The sequence below is a fragment of the Cervus elaphus genome, chromosome 8 (genome assembly GCF_910594005.1).
Source record: "Cervus elaphus chromosome 8, mCerEla1.1, whole genome shotgun sequence".
In the NCBI taxonomy this organism is placed as follows: Eukaryota; Metazoa; Chordata; class Mammalia; order Artiodactyla; family Cervidae; genus Cervus; species Cervus elaphus.
In genome coordinates, this window is record NC_057822.1 from 43,542,222 (window position 1) to 43,560,837 (window position 18,616).

General features: G+C 46.9%; 2 protein-coding genes across 3 annotated transcripts in view; one reads left to right on the top strand and one right to left on the bottom strand.

The window, feature by feature from the left end:
• LOC122698796 overlaps positions 1–18,616 on the top strand; it is an 83,711-nt gene that overhangs the window by 50,761 nt on the left and 14,334 nt on the right. The window contains exon 4 of one of the 2 annotated variants that reach the window (XM_043910386.1): positions 11,171–11,271. The exons of the other annotated variant lie outside the window; for it this stretch is intronic. Coding sequence (XP_043766321.1) covers positions 11,171–11,216 — 46 coding nt within the window. The 3' untranslated portion in view covers positions 11,217–11,271. Of the gene's footprint in view, positions 1–11,170; positions 11,272–18,616 lie in introns of those variants that run through there. 2 annotated transcript variants of the gene reach the window in all.
• FZD7 (frizzled class receptor 7) lies at positions 10,800–17,418 on the bottom strand. The gene is made up of 2 exons (XM_043910385.1): positions 14,486–17,418; positions 10,800–11,355 (listed from the first exon to the last, which is right to left on the bottom strand). The coding sequence occupies exons 1-2, from the start codon at positions 16,202–16,204 to the stop codon at positions 11,311–11,313; spliced, it is 1,764 nt and encodes a 587-aa protein (XP_043766320.1). The 5' UTR covers positions 16,205–17,418; the 3' UTR covers positions 10,800–11,310.

The following is an 18,616-nucleotide window of genomic DNA, read 5'->3' on the forward strand; positions in this document are numbered from 1 at the left end:
AGAACACCAGAAATAAAGGGGGGGGAAATTCTATGTAATCATTCCTTATAGGTGATAAAAAAAAAAATTGCAACCACCAAACATGAAATAACATTTATTTTCCTGTTGATGTATTTGAATAATTTGCATCGAAGTTAACACACATAGCAAAGGAAGAACTCCCTAAAGATTATTGCTCTAATTTGTATGCACAAAGAGATTTAGGGCTAACTGTTAGTGAAGAATGGAGCCTTTAATCAAATGTAGCCAAATAAGCTGTTTGCACTGCTCAAGGGGAGGTGATAGGGTCCACTTATCAGAATCCCCAACACTAGCTGCAGGAGACCTCCCATACAGTCTGCCTTAGAGAAAGAACCCAATTTGGCCAAACAGTAGAGAAGAGAAAGGACTCAGCACTGGCGAGGTCGATGCTGGCAAGGCTGAAGTTTGATAATGTCTAATAATATCTCATGTTTACATAGGAACCTTTCCCTGGGGCAAAGTACTTTACCAGCATTATCTCATTAACCTGTCCTCTGACCCCCCAAGCATCCACATTTTACTGGAGCTGGGTGTGAATAGAAGAGAGAAAGAACAAAAGAATTAAATGGCAACGCTTTAGAATCCAGGTCTCTATATTTCCAGACTGGGTTGCTCACCCAGAGCCTGTCTTTACTTTTTGATGAGGCCCTGAAGCCCAAGCAAATGATGGAGGCCCTCAGATCTGGCAAGGCCTTTGAAAAAGGAAAACAACTCTTGGTTTCTCTGTGTTCAGTGTGTCCAAGGAATTGGTGAAAAAGCCTGAATAGTCTACCTGTATCTTATCATTCAGGGGTTCTTAATCTTGATTCAATGGGCTTTGGGTAGGAGGAAATTATCTGCAATCTTGGGCATATATGACCATATTATGTTTCTTTCTGGAGACTGAGCCCACAGTTACATCAGATTTTCAAAATGATCTATGCTTCCTTGCAAAGGACCTCTAAGTTCTTAGTTTTGTCTCTCACTAGAGTGAGGTATTGTAGCCAGTCTACAGCAAAACTAGCAGAGTTCCAACTACGTGTTCAACTCTGATCTAGTTACGGGTCATGGGGCAGGAGAAATTGATTTTGCCTGATAATCTGTAAGTCATATTTCTAAGGGTGCTAATACTGTATTTGGCTCCAAATAATTTTCCACATGTGATTCATTCATTGTTTTATTGAAACAGACATTCAATGAGTATACTAATTTCCTAGGTTTGCCGTAACAACTTACCATAAATTAGGTGGGTTAAGACAACAGAAATTTATTCTCTAATAGCTCTGGAGGTTAGAAGTCTGAAATAAGATGTCAACAAGACCATACTCTCTCTTTAAGCTCCAGAGGAACAACTGTTCTTGCCTCTTCTGATGGTGGTCGCCAGCAATCCTTGGCATTCCTTGTCTAGTAGATACATCACTCCAGTCTCGGCTTTCGTTATCACATGATGTTCTCTTCTTCTTCTTACAAGGACAATATTCAAACCAGATTAAGCTTTCACCCTACTCCAGTATGATCTCATCTTAACTCAATTAACTGCATCTGCAGTGACCCTATTTCCAAATAAGGTCACATTCCGATGTTCTGGAAAGGACATGGGTTTGGGGGGGGAACACTATCCAACCCAGTACACTGAACGTCTCTCTGTATTGGATATTATGCTGGGCACCAGAAACTAAATATAAGACAAATCACTGCCTAGGTACTAATAATATTTAATGACCTTGCTTAAAGTCCACCAGTATTCCTTCTTCGTGGAATTCCCTTAGTTGTCCTAGAGTGATGTAGGAGTGTCCCAGGGTGATGGTGGAGGTATTTTGGTCTCCACTCTGAGTTTCTTCTGGATCTATATTCCTGTCTATTTTTGAAGAGAGCTGGAGTGCATCCAATAAGGGGCATGAAACTTTCAGCAGTCAAAATAGCTACAAATTCTCCCTTTCATCAACAAATAATTTTGTAATAGAAAACCAACATGGATTTACTTGTTAGGATTCCCTAACAAGTTTACTTGTGTAGGATTCCCTATAGCACAGGGAATGGGTGGCACAATGGTAAAGAATCTGCCTGCAACGCAGGAGACACAAGAGATGAGGGTTTGATCCCTGGGTTGGGAAGATCTTTTGGAATAGGAAGTGGTAACGCACTCCAGTATTCTTGCCTGGAAAATCCCGTGGACACAGGAGCCTGGCAACCTATGGTCCATGGGTTGCAAAGGTGTCAGACATGACTGAGGGACTGAGTGCGCACACACACACACGCACACACACAGAATTATATTCAATATCTTATAATAACCCATAATAGAATATAACCTGAAAAATATAACTGAATCACTTTGTTGTACACCTGAAACTAACACAATATTGCATATCAACCATACTTTAATAATAATGGTAAAAAAAGAATTTGTGTGAATCATGAGTGTGTAGGACAGGTGTAAGTAGATCAGCACTACCAGCATACTCTTGGCAGAGCTGAGGCTGGAGAATTAGACAGAAGCCACGGAGGACCTTGTCTGCTGAGTTTAGGGTTTTCAATAAGGAAGAGACATGGCTGCGTTTACCATGTTTCCCTCTGGCAGGGAGTGGGATGACTTGGAGGAGGGATCACAGTGAAGGCAGGGAGCCCAGTTAGGGGGACATTACAGTGATCTAAGAAAGAGATGGTGGTCATAGGGGAACTGGAATCCAGGTTGGTTGGCTGACTCGAGGTTAGGGGAGAGGATGGAGCCAAAGATAAATTGCAGCTGCTGGCAGAGTGAAATACCGACTGTGTCGTGGCAGCTGCAGAGCTTCTTAAACGTTAAGAACCTGCAGGACTGCAGGGGAAGACAGCAGAGCAAGCCAGCCCTGACAACAACAGGGGAGCACAATTTCCCTTATAACCACCTCTTCTCCCCTGAGGCGAGTCCCATAGAGGAGTTACGATTGCTAGTTCTCCGGGAGCCTGCTCGACTTTATTCTTCCAACAGTGCTCTCTTACTCAGGATGCTTCCTAGAGAAAAGGGACGTATCAGGCTAGGAGATGGCAGAGCCTAGTTGGCTTGGAGACATCCTTTTGTCCTTTGACCATCTCAGCATTATGTGCTAAACAACTGAACCCAAGTTACTCCCCCAGACTGGAATAATAGCACTGACTTTTTTTTTTTTAATGTTGGGAGGGAGCCATTAACTCACTTTCCCAAACAACCCCCAGACTCCTTAGGGAACCTGTCATTATTTCTCAGGTCACTCATTGTCATGGGGGGTTTGGAGACTGGACTCAGAGTGAACACTTGAGGGGCACACACAGTTGTCGTGAGGACTTGGATGTTGATCTTCTGGAGTCACTGTGCCCAAGGGGGGCTCTTATTGGGCTCCCCTGCAACCCCTTTAAAGTAAAAACACAATGAGACGAACTCAGTCCAAATCCACTTTGGCTCCGCCAGTCATCAGCCCCCCCCCTGGTGGCCATGATTCTCCTGTGATACCCTGCCATGGGGTGAAGTCATTGAACATAGATCATGGAAAAAACAGGGTCTAATACCCTGCTAACCAGGAACACATGACTTGGAATAAATATATTTCACAATCCCGAGAAAAGCTAATCACAGTTTTAGAGATATTTCAAAGAAACAGAGTCCATTCTATGTACACCAATAATTCAGTAGTCAGGGTAGGGAAAAAAAAAAGCAGGAAGAGGAATGCAGTACTGCATAGGAATTAAGGGTCTTGAGCAAGTAACTTAACCTCTTGGTGACTCAGCTTTCCCTATCTTTAAACTGGGATAATAGTATCCATCCCAGAGAGTTGTTGAGAGAATCAAATGAGATAAGACGTGCTTAGTATATTCTGAGTTTGTGCTTGGTACATCAAAACCCTCAATGTTACCGCTTATCATAATTCTGGGGGCACAGGGAATGAGACTAAAGATGGGAAGTCAACTAGTAGTTGTCAAAGGAATGATTGAATCTAGGTGTCAGTGGCTCAGAAGCAGGGCTGTGTTCAGAATTTTCTCTTGCTATCTTGCTCTCTCTCCTTCCTGGGTTTCCCCTTTGATCTTTTTTTTTTTTTTTTAAACTCATTCCATCTTTGTGTTTCCTTTTTCTTGGTTCACAGTGACAGGTAAGAAGGATCTCTAGGTTAAAAGAAGTGTCCCTGAGGGAAATGAGGCTAACTCCATTCTGCTTTTTCTAAAAGGCTGGTCCTATGCAGAAGGCTAACCCTGGGTTAAGTTCTTTCATTTTTAAAAATCAAATAGCCAGGATTAAGAGACACTGTAATGTTTATCCTACCCATGCTGTATCTGTCTTGGAGGTGGAACCCATTGAGTATTTCTATTTGTGAGCAGATTCCCAAGCTGGTGGTCTGACTAGCAAAAAATTGTGTTTTATGGTTTCAAAATAAGAAAGGCATTTCAGGTAGATTCTGATTGGACAGCAGAGATCGAGTTTAGATTTTTTTCAGCCACCACTGCAACAGATCAGACAGATTTGGGCGATGCTGAGAGACTAGCACAGAGCAGTTATAAATGCATAATAGTGGTGGTGTGCCCTGAAACGGGACTTGGTTATATGGAGTAAACATTTGTACAATCCGTGGACCAAAAACCACTTGGTGAATGGAGGAACTGTGTGTCGCCTTCCTCTCATCAGAGATGAATTAACTGAATTTCCTTGCTGTTTCACTTACCTCTTAGAGTGAAACAGAGTCTCACCTTAGATGAAATATGAATCTGCTTTTGTAGAGGGAAGTCCCCCAAGTGAACCCCAAACCCCGGACGGAGAACTTGAAAGCTTAATTTTTAGCCTTCCTTTTTGTCCGCCACTGGTTCTAGCAGTAAAATGAAACATCTTTGTGACTTGAGAAGATGATTTGGTTTGAACATTTGTTCTCATTTTCTGGGGCTCTTCTGACTTTATCAAGCCTTTTGGCTTTTTCAAGAAAGCTGCTAGAAGTACCGGCAAATGTGTGTTCTGCTGGAAGCCGGAAGTACTGGTGGCAAATTAATATGGCATTGACTTTTTCCTAAAGAAAATACGTTAGTTAGTAGTTTCATTCCGTGGAAATGCTAAGTGCAGATGGTGATGAAAATGGCAACAAATCCTTTCTGCTAAAAACTAGTTTCCTTCTAGGCTGGTATGTGTCTTTGTGCATGGATGTCAAATGGACGCCCTTTGACATCCATGTCAACCCTCACTGAATGAGACCCAGAAGTTAACAATGAGAAATGCAGCTATTACCACAGTATTCAGTGTTAATCATGAAGGACTGAGAAAGGAAAAAAGAGGAGGTGGGGGGTAGAATACGTGTAAGATACATTTTAAATAACACATTAAATTTAAAAAGATCTTACCTTAACATTTAGATTTTCCCGTCTGCCTCCCATTAGAGCATCAAATTTCAGTTTGAACTATCTCTCACCTGCAAGCTTCCTTTTATTTACAATAGTCTGCATACACACACACACACACACATAACCACCACCACCACCATCTACCTTTCATTTCTTTTATGCATGACTCGATTTTCTGTGAGGCTCTATAATTTCCAAGCAATCTAAAGCTCACCTAGTCCCATAAACTAAGGAAGGAGGTCTGGATTCTCCTTATATCTAACTATCAGGGTTTGATGAGAAGATTGGCAGATAATTGTACTGGGCAAAACCTTTTGCGTTTCTTATTTACCAGTTTCTGCTATGAAGTCCCCTACGACTAGACCCTTCTCCCAGTCGGAAATCCAGTTATCTCACAGGCACATGTCGTAAGCCTGCAGAAATGTGGCGGGGAGGTGCAGTGGGCTCAGGGTGCCTGGTGTTCACCATCAGGGCAGAGGCACTGCTCTCTCACTTCTTTCTCTGCAAATGCACTGGATTTATTGTTGCTGTTTTATTTTTTTATTAAAGAACAGCTGCAACAGAGTGTTCCCTGAGAATTCACACTTTCCAGAGCCAGGGGTGGGAGGAAGAAGAATTGAACTACAGGCCCTGGAACTGTTTTCATCCTTTCCCCTCAATCTCTTTTTGTTAAAGAGCACTCCAAGGGGGAATGGACCTGAAATATGCCTCATTCTACATCTTAAGGGCTTCCCAGGTGGCACTAGTGGTAAAGAACCTGCCTGCCAATGCAGGAGACATAAGAGACGCAGGTTTGAGTCCCTGTTTGGGAAGATCCTCTGGAGGAAGGCATGGCAACCCACAACAGTATTCTTGCCTGGAGAATTCCATGGACAGAGGAGCCTGAAGGGCTACAGTCCATGGGGTCTCAAAGAGTTGGACATGACTAAAGCGACTTAACACGCACACATGCACTACATCCTTAAGGCTCAGATCAATTCACTGTGCCTCAGTTGCCCCTTCTGTAACCTGGAGGCAATACGAGGGTCTTTAGGGTAGGATGCTTCCACACGTGCTCTCTTACTCAACTCTGATGCTCAGTGAGATTCCAGAATCCCATGTTGAGAGGCTATAAAATGAGAAAAAGAATAGTTTCCAACTCATAATGTTGTTGTATAGATCGAGTTAATGCAGGTGCTTCACACAGAACCTGTACAGAGTAAGCTACCATATTATCATTTTGATATGATAACATTGATATAATATCCATGATAACAGTACTGTAGAGGCTCCTGTGATTCTTGCAACAGGGCTTTAGGAAGGGGGTCTCTGCCACACGAGGGCTGTTGTCCTTATGCCCCCCCCTCACTGACTCCTGGTTAGCAAGGAGCAGGAGTCTTCCCTCTAAGCCCCTGTCCCAACTCTCAGGCTGGAACTGGTGCGGAAGGTTGAAGAAGCCTCTGGAGGGACTCAAACCAGCCGTCTGAGGGGCTGCATCTGGTGGGGGGGGCGGTTCTGGGAAGCACTTCCATAGGCTCCTTCTTGCTGCCAGGTTCTTGAACCCCAAATTAGAAACTCAGGCAAGAACAAGGGAACATCCAGCCCTCAGAATTTAAATAGCACTTATGAGCCTTCTGCTTCTCACTAAAAAACCAAAAGAAACAAACAAACACTTTCTGGGACTAGCACTCAAAAATCCTGCTTGATTCCATTCTGTCCTGATGTAACTTATTCTTGTTGCTTACCCTCACTTCAATCCTGGTTTAAATGAAAAAGAATGATGCTTAGAAGATTTTGAGAGCTCAGTAAATATCTGTAGCTGGGTGACTGGGGGCATAGGCTATAGTCAATTTGCTGCTCTGAGGCTCACGTTTCAGAGCCTGTAAACTGGGGGGTGGGGAGATGATACCTACCTCCCAGAGTTATTGTGAAGAATAAATAAAATAATTATATATTAATAATAGTAATGCTGACATTTATCCATCATTTATTAGGTATCAGGTCCTGTGGTTCTGGGCTATGTGTGGATTATCTTAACTGCTATACTGTGCTGTGTTGTACAAAGAGCTTAGCACATGGCCAATATTTAATACATGTTAGCAATGATAAAGACAATGATGATATCATCAAAGTACGAAGAGCCAGTCTTCACTGCCCTTGGCAATGTGTTTGTGTAATCACGCTCCCTTTCCCAAAGGTGGGAAACCATTCATCACTCCCCTGTCCCTCTTTGGTCCCTTTTCTTCTGGCCACATCATATCTTGAAGCCCACTGCTCTGGTGGAAAAGATGGGCACATTCAGGGTCTTTGGGAATCCTGAGTGTGTCCTTCACTATGGCATGGCTTTTGTTTACTTGTAACATTCAATCTGCTTTTAGCCTCATCAGTTTCTCCATCTTCAGAGTGTGATCAAGATACCGTTAACCACTTATTGTACTTTAGTACAGTGGGGAGAAAGAGTTTGTAAACACTAAGAATGGTTTTTCTGGCCTATTCCCTCTTCTAGAGGCTGGAGTGGGAAATATGTGAGGTGAGAAGTGTATGCTTAGCTCTGGCTAAGACTCAGAATAACAATTTCCAGAAGTCAGTCTGGTATATCCAGGGCCTGGCACAGCATCTGGCTTGTCCTAGGTCCTCAAGAAATGATTTGTTGGCATTGAAGATAATTCATGATTTTAGCTCGAGGGCTTGTTTTGTAAGTCTGCTGCAAAAAGCAACTCAGGGACCAGCTGCCACTCACCTCTCCTTCCAGTTATCCCAGATTTGGAATCTGGAACTAAATGCTACATGCCATTTGTTTTCCTTTGGAAATGAAAATATATAACTGGTGCTAGGTTATGCCACACATGTTTCATTATTGGTTACTACACTTCCTATTTGCTATCCCACCATACCCTCCCCAAGATGCTTTTCTCTTTGAATGAATTGTCCTCCAGAATCTGCAAGAGCACGCTGAAGTTGAAGGGTCACATTTTCTAAGAGTGGGTATTATTAGGTGGTTGTCTTACTGAAACCAGTTGAGCAGTTTGTTTCCATTCATGGAGTACAGGGCACTTTATCTCCTTACTCTTCCTCCCTTTGTTTCTGCCTCCCAAATGCCCTCTCTGGCTTCTGATATGTCTATCTCTTGGAGACCCACTTCTTGAACTCAAAGCTGAACTGATGCCAGGGCTACACCACATAAATAGATTTGTAGGTGGGAAGTAGTTTCAAGGAAGGTCAATAGCAAAAGAGGTGGACTTGAGCTCCCCAAAAGGACCATTCCAAAGTGAGGTAGACCCCCAGCCAAGACATGATGGAATCCCTCACAGTAGCTTCAGTTTTATTTTGTTAGTGTGAAGTCTTCTGAAAGAGGCTTTAGGGACAATGACCTAGAGAAGCATTTAAGGTTTTGGCTGGTATAACTGTTTAGAATAAAAAACCTTTGTCCTATTATTTCAGCCATATAGAATGTTGACTTGGCTGTGAAATATCCAGCAATGGGAATTCCAAGATAGAAGATTGCAGCCAACCAGGAAATACGGCTGTGGTCTTTGAGAGAAACCAGGAAGATATGATGCAACATAGCCGTTTGGTATTGAGGAAGGCATGTTTCCAGTGGCAGAAAGCAATTGCTACAAAGAGGCAGGAGGAGAGGCACGGTAGCTAGCTCAAGAGAGTAGATAGCCCCCCAAACTTGTGTTTTGGCTTCAGTGTACAGTAATACAGTGATGATCTTACTTTTTGAATTGAGCTTAAAAAGGCCAATGGGAAGTTCATCTTCCTTCACTGAGCACACACTGGCTTGGCTGGCTGAGAGGTGGGACACACTGGTCTACAGGAACATAAAATAACCATTCTGGGATTTCAAAATAGCTGTGGACGGCCCACAAATGGACGAGCCAGTTCAGCCTTCATACCGGCCGCATGGAATCACAGGCCCCTGGAGGAAGGTCTCAGATGTCATCTTCATCAGCTGATGAAAGCAAGGCCCCCGGAGATGAAGGAACTGATCTAAGAGGATGAAAATTATGGAGAATCACATAATCTGAGTTCTTGGGAAAGGCATTCTTGCTGGATACCCACCCTCTGCCATTAGAAGGGTCCTTCCCACGACCCATCCTCCCAGTACCTTTAGAGAGGGGCTATGTGACATGTTATAGAAAGCGGGCTGAGCTCAAAATCTGAGGATGGGATATGATCCCTTCCTCTTCCCATGTCACTTCAACTCACTAAGCTCCTCAGCTTCTTCATTTTTATAATAGGATTTATTCCATGTCATAAGACTGTTACAATAATTTTGAGGATAAAGTCAGATAATGAGTGTGAAAGCAGCTTTTAAAACAGTAAATGCCACCAAATGTCAAGTAATATTATTCCAAATAACATTTGGGCCTCTGTGATGACTTACCACGTTCTGTCTAGAAAGATAATTAGTTGCTTATTCCTCCACTGGGGAGGCTGTGCTCATTCATCCTGAATTAGGCTCCAGGTTACTTCAGGTGGAGTGTGTCTTTTTTTTTTTTAATCTGGAATCCCTCCAGGCCCTGGTATAGCACCTTTTCTGTAGTGGCTGCTTGATTAGTACTTCTTGGACTGGATCACTTTATAATAAACAATTGTCTTGGTCAAAATTCCTTTTTTCCACCACTGTGGCACTAATTGAGAAAATTCCAATTAGAACTTATTTTTTTTTTCAACCAGAGAGTAAGAGGCACAATGTGTGTTTACCAAAGACTTGACATTTTAATGGTACCCTTTTAACTAGTTTACTCTTGTATGAAACGTGAGGAATATAGATTCAGAGGTAAGAAATGTTACAAGTTGAAAAGTAAGAGTTGAAGAACCAAGTTTTATCAAATTACATTAATGTCACTGAGAGTGAAATAAGAGAAAAATAGAGCAGACCCACACGTAGTATTTGCTGAAGCCCTGAGACTGTTATTCACCATCCACATATGCATATATAAAAATATACCATCTATAAATAGCCACCTGCCTTTTCAGTGAAATTAAAGATGGGAGAGTTAGAAGAGAATTTCCCAGTATAATTACAGGGTTCAAACCTACAGCTGTTAGACTCCTGTAGTTCTGTCCGGAGGATTGCTAATATCACTATTTTCCGTCAAGCACATTAAAAAAAAAAAAACAAACCTATCTTTAATGGATAAGATGTTGTCAATAGGACTTTTATTTATTTCTCACCAAGATTTCTCACAAACCTACTTTAAAAGATTAGGTGTTGCATATTGAATAGACTAATTTTGTTTGATAAACCGAAGACGATTTTCACAAGTCTTTCTGCTCCTGGCCTAGGGATTAACACCAAACTCCCACCAGCGTTTTTTCCTCAACTCCACACATGCCCTTCCATACACACTCTCTTTAACCTATTTTCTGCAAAGATGCACCTCCTGAAAGATCCTTGAGTCTCTAAAATTCTTAGGTAAGAATCTACTACCTTAGGACGCACCACAGCGTGAAAGGAAAGAAGCAGAACCCTTTCATCGTTGCTTACAAAAAAGCAGGTAGTAATTTATTCTTACGCAGCCTTTGTTCCCTCACTAAAGACCAGTGATCTTCAGTCTGCGAGCGCTCCGAAGGACGAGGCCGTGCTGACTAGGCAGAGGGGACACATTTATAGGAACAACCACCTCGCTCTCCCCACAGAAGCGTCTAAGTGCCTCTAGCAGTTAATTTGAGAGCGAAAAACCCCATTGGGAGCCTTCCATCGACTCTAAAAGCAAACATTCTTAACAGGCAGTATTAGTGTGGTGTTAAAAGAGCCATGCTTTAACCTAAAAGGTGTCATTTTATGAGCAAAAACTGGCTAAACCTTAAGAGACTTGAAATCTTTTTTTTTTTTTTTCTTTCCTAGACGCCAAAATCTTCACAGTTTTAAGATGACCTCAAACCCATTGTGATGTTCAAAACCCAGGAGGATCTTACAGCCGCTTCGCACACACTGTGGAGCCGCACGCCTTCCTCCTCCTTGTGAGGACTGTCTGTCACTGGTTTTCATTCCTTGTGTTTGTAAAACACACCAGCCATGTGTGTGGGAGCCTGTTAATTAAAACAAAAACAGAACTGTTTCTGTTGAGCTTTAGAAGTGCAGAAATTCAGAGCTGAGGGAGGGAAGGAGAAACAGCAGCGTCCTGTCCGTTGCTGTGATGGCTGCGGAGAATGAGTGGGCTCTAAACAGACACCTGAATTAAAGTTGGGGGGGAAAAATCTGGCGAGGCTTGAAAATGGAAGTCTTCAGAATGCCTTTATCATTTCCCTGAGGGACTGTTGAATATCAAAGCGCCTGGATAGTGAAGGCTTCTTGGTCTAATCTGATTCCAAAGTTAGCCTCCCCGGCAAGAGGAAAGAATAGTTCCAGTGGCTTCTGAGGCCACGCTGGGGTCAGGCGTGGAGTCTATTACTGCTGGAGCTGCTGAGTCACTGCCACCTCGGGGAATCACTTGACCTCCAGCTCAGTTGACCTAGAAGGGAGAGTGAAGTCTATAGCCGGGGAGGCTCCCAGAGCAATGCTCTCATTATAATCTCTGGAATCAGCTACAGACCTTTCCAGTCACCTGAAACGCAAAGGATTTAAGCCCTAACAATTCAAAAAGGGGCCTTAGAACATAAAGACACCAGTCAGTGAAAAAAACATTCACAGAATTCTCCCCAAGGAAAATATCTCCAGAAAAGTGGACCAAAAATATCTAGTCCTCTTTCAAATATGGACTCCATGCCTGAAGGGTAGTAAAAACATGGATCAGATAGCACCTCTCTAAAAGAGATGCTTATTCAGTACCTTCAGTAAATGATTCAGGGCAGGATGTGAAAATGCTTAGGGGTGTGTGTGCGCTGGGGTGGTGGGAAGAGAGGCAGGAAGCAACAACAACAGAAAAAAAAAAAAAATTAAAGGACAGTTAAGGCATTCATTAAACTCTGTATTTTAAAAGGCAGGGAAAAAAGACCTTCATATATATAACATCTTCTTTTATGAGGGACATATTCAATGGGTGTCCCTCCTTACCATCTTTCCATAATACAAACTTCTGTTCTTTGGCTTATATAGGAACTATAAATAAACGTTCACTTTGTATTTTAAAAAAAAATTTATTTGTGATCTGTACATGTGATAAAGTGGGGCTTCCTTGTAGAATTTAAAAGGCAAAACAAAACAAAAATTCAAAGTAAAAATGTATAAATACAATATATATTTTCTTACAAAAATGGGAGATTTACAAAATATACATAATGCACTCGTCTCTATTTTACAAATTTCACATGCAATAGATATAACACAAAAGATGCCAAAAACTGTGTAGTGGGTGTTTTAAAAATCTGACAAATGAGACAGTTTTGGAGGTTTAAGAAACATAAGGTCAATGTTAAACTTTAATATAAAAAGCAGCTTCACTCAACTGAATGTTACATGTATAAAGCAACTTGTATTCTCGTAGTACCCTCTATGACTTAAAAACTGTTTCAAACAGCATTTAAAGACTGTTTTGAGAAACAGGATAGTGTTGCTGGGTTGGAGGGTGATGTCAAAGGTGGAGTAAAGGTTAGTTCCCATGATTCTCTGTTCAGCTTTAGACCATTATGCAAAGGAACTGGAGTTCTATTATAGAGGGAAAAAAAAGTACATGATTTAAGATTAATAAATTTAAGTCATCCAGCACATTTCAAAGAACTCCAGACTTACTTTGAAGTTTACCTTCTTTTAATGACTTTCCTTAAAAATGGGGCTCATGGTTTGAACTGTCCTCTTCACTCACTGTCATTTCTGCAGGTCACCTCCCCACCCAGCCACACAAAGACAGGGTTAGCATACACATGATATTTTATAAACGGATTTATGGAACAAAGAAAACAAAATGCTCCTTTGACTTTTTAAAAAATTTAACGTTCCTTTATTATGAGGCTAAAGGCATTATGCTTCTCCTTTTACCTTGAACGATTCGAATTGGAGGGTAAAAAAAGAAATTAAAACAAAACCTAAATGCAGGTTCAAGGGAAGAAAAAGAAAATGAAGGGAGAGATTTCCCTGAATGTTTTAACAGAGCCTGTTGGATCATGTGTTCTGAATTAAATTTACTTAAACACAGCAAAACCCCTTGCATTTCCTTTAGCCAAGTCAGTACCTCTGACAGAAAGGGGTATGGAAGCACACCGCCCTCCACTTTTCCTTAAAAAGGAATGTTTATTACAACCAAATTAACATCCAAAGGGAAACCTCAGATTTGCGCTGCTTTGCCTATAAAAGTTGCTGTCTTCACAGTTGTGCCTTTCCACAGGGAGACACTTGTTTCCTCTTTTGTCTCTTACAACAAAGACAAGGGGAAAAAATGCATTCCTGTTTTGAAAAGCAACAAGTCATCACTTCTTTTCAGGATATTAAACCAAATAAAACAGCCTTCTTTCTTCCTCCTGCTTCCCCAGATAATAAAAAAGTAGTAGAAATACCTACTACTCGCCCCTTTTCCCTTGTTGCAAAATGTTGTCATTTCTTTTGCATCCTCACATCAGGATTCGAGGAGGCAGGCCTCCCAAGACTTCAAAATGCTTATTTTACAAGACTTGAAAGGAGTAGAGGAAGAAAAACAGGCGGGGAGGAGGCAGAGGTGGAGACTGTAATGTCTGACCCTGGAAATTAACCCATCTGGGCTCCAGTTTGGCCCCAGTGAAAAGAGATTATGGTTTGACCACCGCTTGACAAGGACACGGCAGGGAGTCCTCCCTTTTCCCAACAAAGCGGCGGCCGCAGACAGCTGTACCTTTCACCCGGGCCTCACAGGAGTGAGGACAGGCCACTTGTCTTGCAGCAGGGGAATCGCTCACAGTCCCAGTTCGGCCCAGAGCCGGGAAGAACTCACAGCAACCTTCTGATCTCAATCTTTTTCGATAGACCCAGGGCGGCCCGTACCGCACGTGATTAACATCTGTTACCACCACCAGCACCATCCTGCAAGTCTTTGCCAGAAGTCTTTTCATCCAAACCGTCTTTCCACCCAGGCCTCTTTTCCCAACCCACATATATCTACAGATATCTTCTCATTTCCAGGTCACTTCTCACTGGAGCGAAAGGAGGTTCCAGAAACAAGCCCCCCGCCCCGCCCCGCAGTTCTTTCCCTACCGCCCCCTCCCCACCCCGGCGGCGGGAAGGCAGGGTGGGGGGAGGGGCCGGGGCTCATACCGCAGTCTCCCCCTTGCTGCTGTGGCTGAGTCTGTGATAGAAGCGGCGCCACGACTGCAGGGTCTTGCCCGACCAGATCCAGAAGCCGGTGGTGATGCCGACGATCATGGTCATCAGGTACTTGATCATGAAGACGGTGAAGTCGGGGCTCATGGGCGGGAAGTGGCCGGGCGGGCAGGGCACCGCGTAGCTCTTGCACGTCTGCAGGAGCCAGGTGCGCTCCCAGTGTTCGCGGAAGGCCTGCTCGTAGAAGTAGCAGGCCAGGACGATGGTGGCCGGCACGGTGTAGAGCACGCTGAAGACGCCGATGCGCACCATCAGCTTCTCCAGCTTTTCCGTCTTGGTGCCGTCGTGCTTCATGATGGTGCGGATGCGGAAGAGCGACACGAAGCCGGCCAGCAGGAAGGACGTGCCGATGAAGAGGTAGACGAACAAGGGCGCCAGCACGAAGCCCCGCAGCGCGTCCACGCTGGACAGGCCCACGTAGCACACCCCGCTGAGCAGGTCCCCGTCCACCTGGCCCATGGCCAGGATGGTGATGGTCTTGACAGCCGGCACCGCCCAGGCAGCCAGGTGGAAGTACTGCGAGTTGGCCTCGATGGCCTCGTGGCCCCACTTCATGCCGGCCGCCAGGAACCAAGTCAGCGACAGGATGACCCACCAGATGGAACTGGCCATGCCGAAGAAGTAGAGCACCATGAAGAGGATGGTGCAGCCCTCCTTCTTGGTGCCCTGCGCCACCGTGCGGTAGCCGTCGTCCGAGAAGCGCTCCACGCACACGGCGCGGTCCTCCAGCAGGAAGCCGGCCACGTGCGCCACGGCCACCATGAAGTAGCAGCCCGACAGGAAGATGATGGGCCGCTCCGGGTAGCTGAACCGCCGCATGTCCACTAGGTAGGTGAGCACGGTGAAGAGAGTCGAGGCGCAGCAGAGCACAGACCACACGCCCACCCAGAGGCGGGCGAAGCGCCTCTCCTCCTCCTTAAAGTACATAAGGCCGTTGGCGCGGCCCGGCTCGCAAGGGGCGCCGCAGTCGCGCTCGCCCAGGAAGCGGTAGCCCAGGTAGGGGGGCACCTTGAGCTGGCGGGGGCACGAGAAGGGGAAAGCGGAGCGGCCCCGGCCGTCAGCGGCCCCCGGAGGCAGCGCGGTGAAGGGCAGGTCGGGCAGGTAGGGTGCGGTAGGGTAGGCGGTGGGGCCGCCGCCCGCGCCCCCGGAGCCGTCCGACGTGTTTTGGCCCACGCAGATCTCGCCAGCGCCGTGCACGGGGAAGTTCTCGCAACGCAGCCGCTCAGGCCATTGGAAGCCGAACTTGTTCATGAGTGCCTCACAGCCCTGGCGGGCACGCTCGCACAGAGAGCGGCACGGAGGGATGGCCTTGTCGAGCACCGTACACACGGGTGCGTACATGGAGCAGAGGAAGAAGCGCAGCTCGGGAGAACACTGCACCTTCACCAGCGGGTAGAACTGGTGCACCTCGAGGCCCGCGTCCTCTTGGTTCGTGTGACCCAGCAGGTTGGGCAGGATGGTCTGGTTGTAGGCGATGTCCGTGCACAGCGGGATGGAGATGGGCTGGCAGAAGCCGTGGTCTGGCACTGAGATGCCCTTCTCTCCGTGGTACGGCTGCGCCCCGGCGCCCGCGGGCAGTGCGCCCAGCAGCGCCAGCACCAGGGTGCAAAGGTCCAGAGGCAAGCGCGACGCCGCCGCGCGGGAGCCCCGCATCGCCGGCCGCGGGTGCAGCGGCACTCTCAGCCCGAGAAACGCGACCAGGCAGCCGGGAGAGGCTGGGATCCGGGGAGGCGCCGCTGCGCCGGGCGCATGAGAGTCCTCCCGGCGCCGGGGCTGGGCCGTGGGCGGCGCGGAACAGAGGGCGCTGCAGCTGGGGTGCTCGCGCCACGGGGGCGCCTCCGCCCAGCACTGGCGCAGCCGCCGGGGGTCCAAACTCCTCTCCCTGGGCTGGGGGCGCAGACTGGGGGCCGCCTTCTCCTCTCGATGCGACGTAACGGTGCGGCTTTTTCTGCGGCGAGGAGCAACAAGCGTCTCCGGTTACCCTTCAAAGTTTGCCCAAGTCTCTTGACTCACTGAGCTCAATAAGGCGCGCGCCCCCCCGCCCCACACCAAGTCTGGCCCCCGGCAGGCGAGAGCCCGGCGCCGCCGCTTGCTAGCCAAAGCCGCCGCCTCAACGGTGCTGCTCCGCCTCCTCTCCTCGAGGCTCCGCTCGCCGCCGCCGCCGCCTCCTCCTCCTTCTCCGCTCCTCGGTCCTTCTTCAGCCCCCAAAGCTTGGCTCCAACTTTCAGTCAAACGGCTGATTCTCGCTCTGAGTCCGATCGGCGTCTTGGAGCCAAGAGCTCGGCCAGTTCTTTTAAGAAACCCAGTCACACTGCGTCCGAAGCTGCGAGAACCCGGTGCCCGCGGCCTGGGCCTGGCCTCTCCAGCCCCGCGCAACTCTGGGCGGTGAGGGAGCTCTGCCCGCCGGGAGGGAGCGCAGAGTAACGCCTCGGAGCCGCGCAACTCTACAGAAGAAGCGTCGGGCTCGCAGGATTCCGCCCCGCCCCGCCCCCTCCCCTCCCCCCATTCACAAACCACTCCGGGGGCGGGCCCTCGAGCTCCAGGGAGGCCCAATAGCAGCCTTTGTTTTCTGTGTGACTGCCTTCGGATTGGGTGGAAGTCGGAAGGGGCGGGCGAGGGAACGGGAGAGGCTAGGTCTGCGGAGCTCTGGGCGGATTCCTGAGGGGAGGGGCAGGGGGCTGGGAGGGAAAAGTTAAGAAAAACTTTTACCCTGAATTCACAGGGGGGAGGGGGTAGAGAAGCGCAGCAGAAAGGGAATTTGCTTGAAAGATTTATTCCTCTTCCGGGTACACTAAAATACACTTTCCTGAACAGAAGGGCACCCCGGGCAGGCTTTTGCATGGAGACGCTGAGAATAAGGGTAGCGCCTCCGCGGAGAGAGACGTGACCCGGAGTCGTGTGTAGCCCTCCTTGGGCTGAAGATACTGGGTTTGGCGGGGGGCTTTTAGGTAGCAGGATCCTACATGTGGGGTTCGGAATGGGGTAAGAAAGGGGTGCGCGTCGCGAATTGCTTTTCTCTCCGCAGACTCAGACCACGTGAGGCCACAATCCCCGCTCACCCCCTCTCCGGGTTGTAAAAAGGAGGAGGGGCCGAGGCCGAAGAGAAATAGGAGTTGGGCGGAGGGGGCCGGCTTAAGGCCGGAGGAAGTGTCGACGCCTCCGAGGGGACTGGGCCGACGAGCGGCGGGCGCCGGGGACCCAGGCTCCAGGCCACTCTGCCCGCACACACGGCCCAGAGTCTAGGGATTTGGTATATAGCTTTAGTGAAGTCGTAAGAAAACTAGTGCGGGAAATTATTGTAAAAAAACCTGCGGCCGAGTGCCCAGGAACACTGTACAGGTTTACAGCGAGTATTTAATTGCCCTGTTTTCTTTAGTTCTGCGGCGTGTGGCCCTTGGGAGTCCCACCTTCGTCGCGGAAGCAATGATTTGATTCTTGGAATCTGCGTAGAAAAGTTTTAATGCTTATTAGGAACCAAAGGCATTTGCTAATTAAAGAGTTTTCAAAACACAAAGAGAAGTTATCCTTGTTCTCGGGTAGCGTTTTCTGATTGGTAAGGGTTCTTTTGTTCTCGATCAAATCTTCGCCCCGCTGAAGGCACTGGGCCCTGGCGCGCGCTCTCTGGTTACTCCCGGCGAAATCAGAAGTTACAGCGGCTGGAGGTGGGGGACGTTCCTACCCTCTCACCGGACCGCGAAGAATAGCATGAATTCCCATGCAGGAAAGTGACATGCTAAGCAAGGAAAAATCTGCTTCTCTCTGACATTCCCTCCCCACCCCCACCCCCACCCCCCAATCCTCTGCCTTAAAAAACGTTACTCCTGGCCTAGCTCTTCCTCCTGCCAGCTCAGTTCCAGGCGCTAGAGCCCTGAGGGATTCTGATCAGGATGCATGTTTGCAGAAGTTAGAAGCTGCTGCCTCTGCTGCTCCGCGTGAGCCTCTTCTCCAGCAAGAAAAGACTGATCCTGAAACCGAAGACAATTAATTGGGTTCCCTTCCATAGGAGACTTTGGCTTCCTCTGTTTTTCTTTTATTTATTTTCTGTTACTGGTTTATGGGGAATCT

Excerpts from the sequence above, each read along its gene's own strand:
- FZD7 (XM_043910385.1), bottom strand. The coding sequence starts at position 16,204 with ATGCGGGGCTCCCGCGCGGCGGCGTCGCGCTTGCCTCTGGACCTTTGC. Across the intron at positions 11,356-14,485 it reads GCAGCAAGGGGGAGACTGCG|GCTCCCACACACATGGCTGG; the intron begins GTATGAGCCCCG and ends TTTAATTAACAG.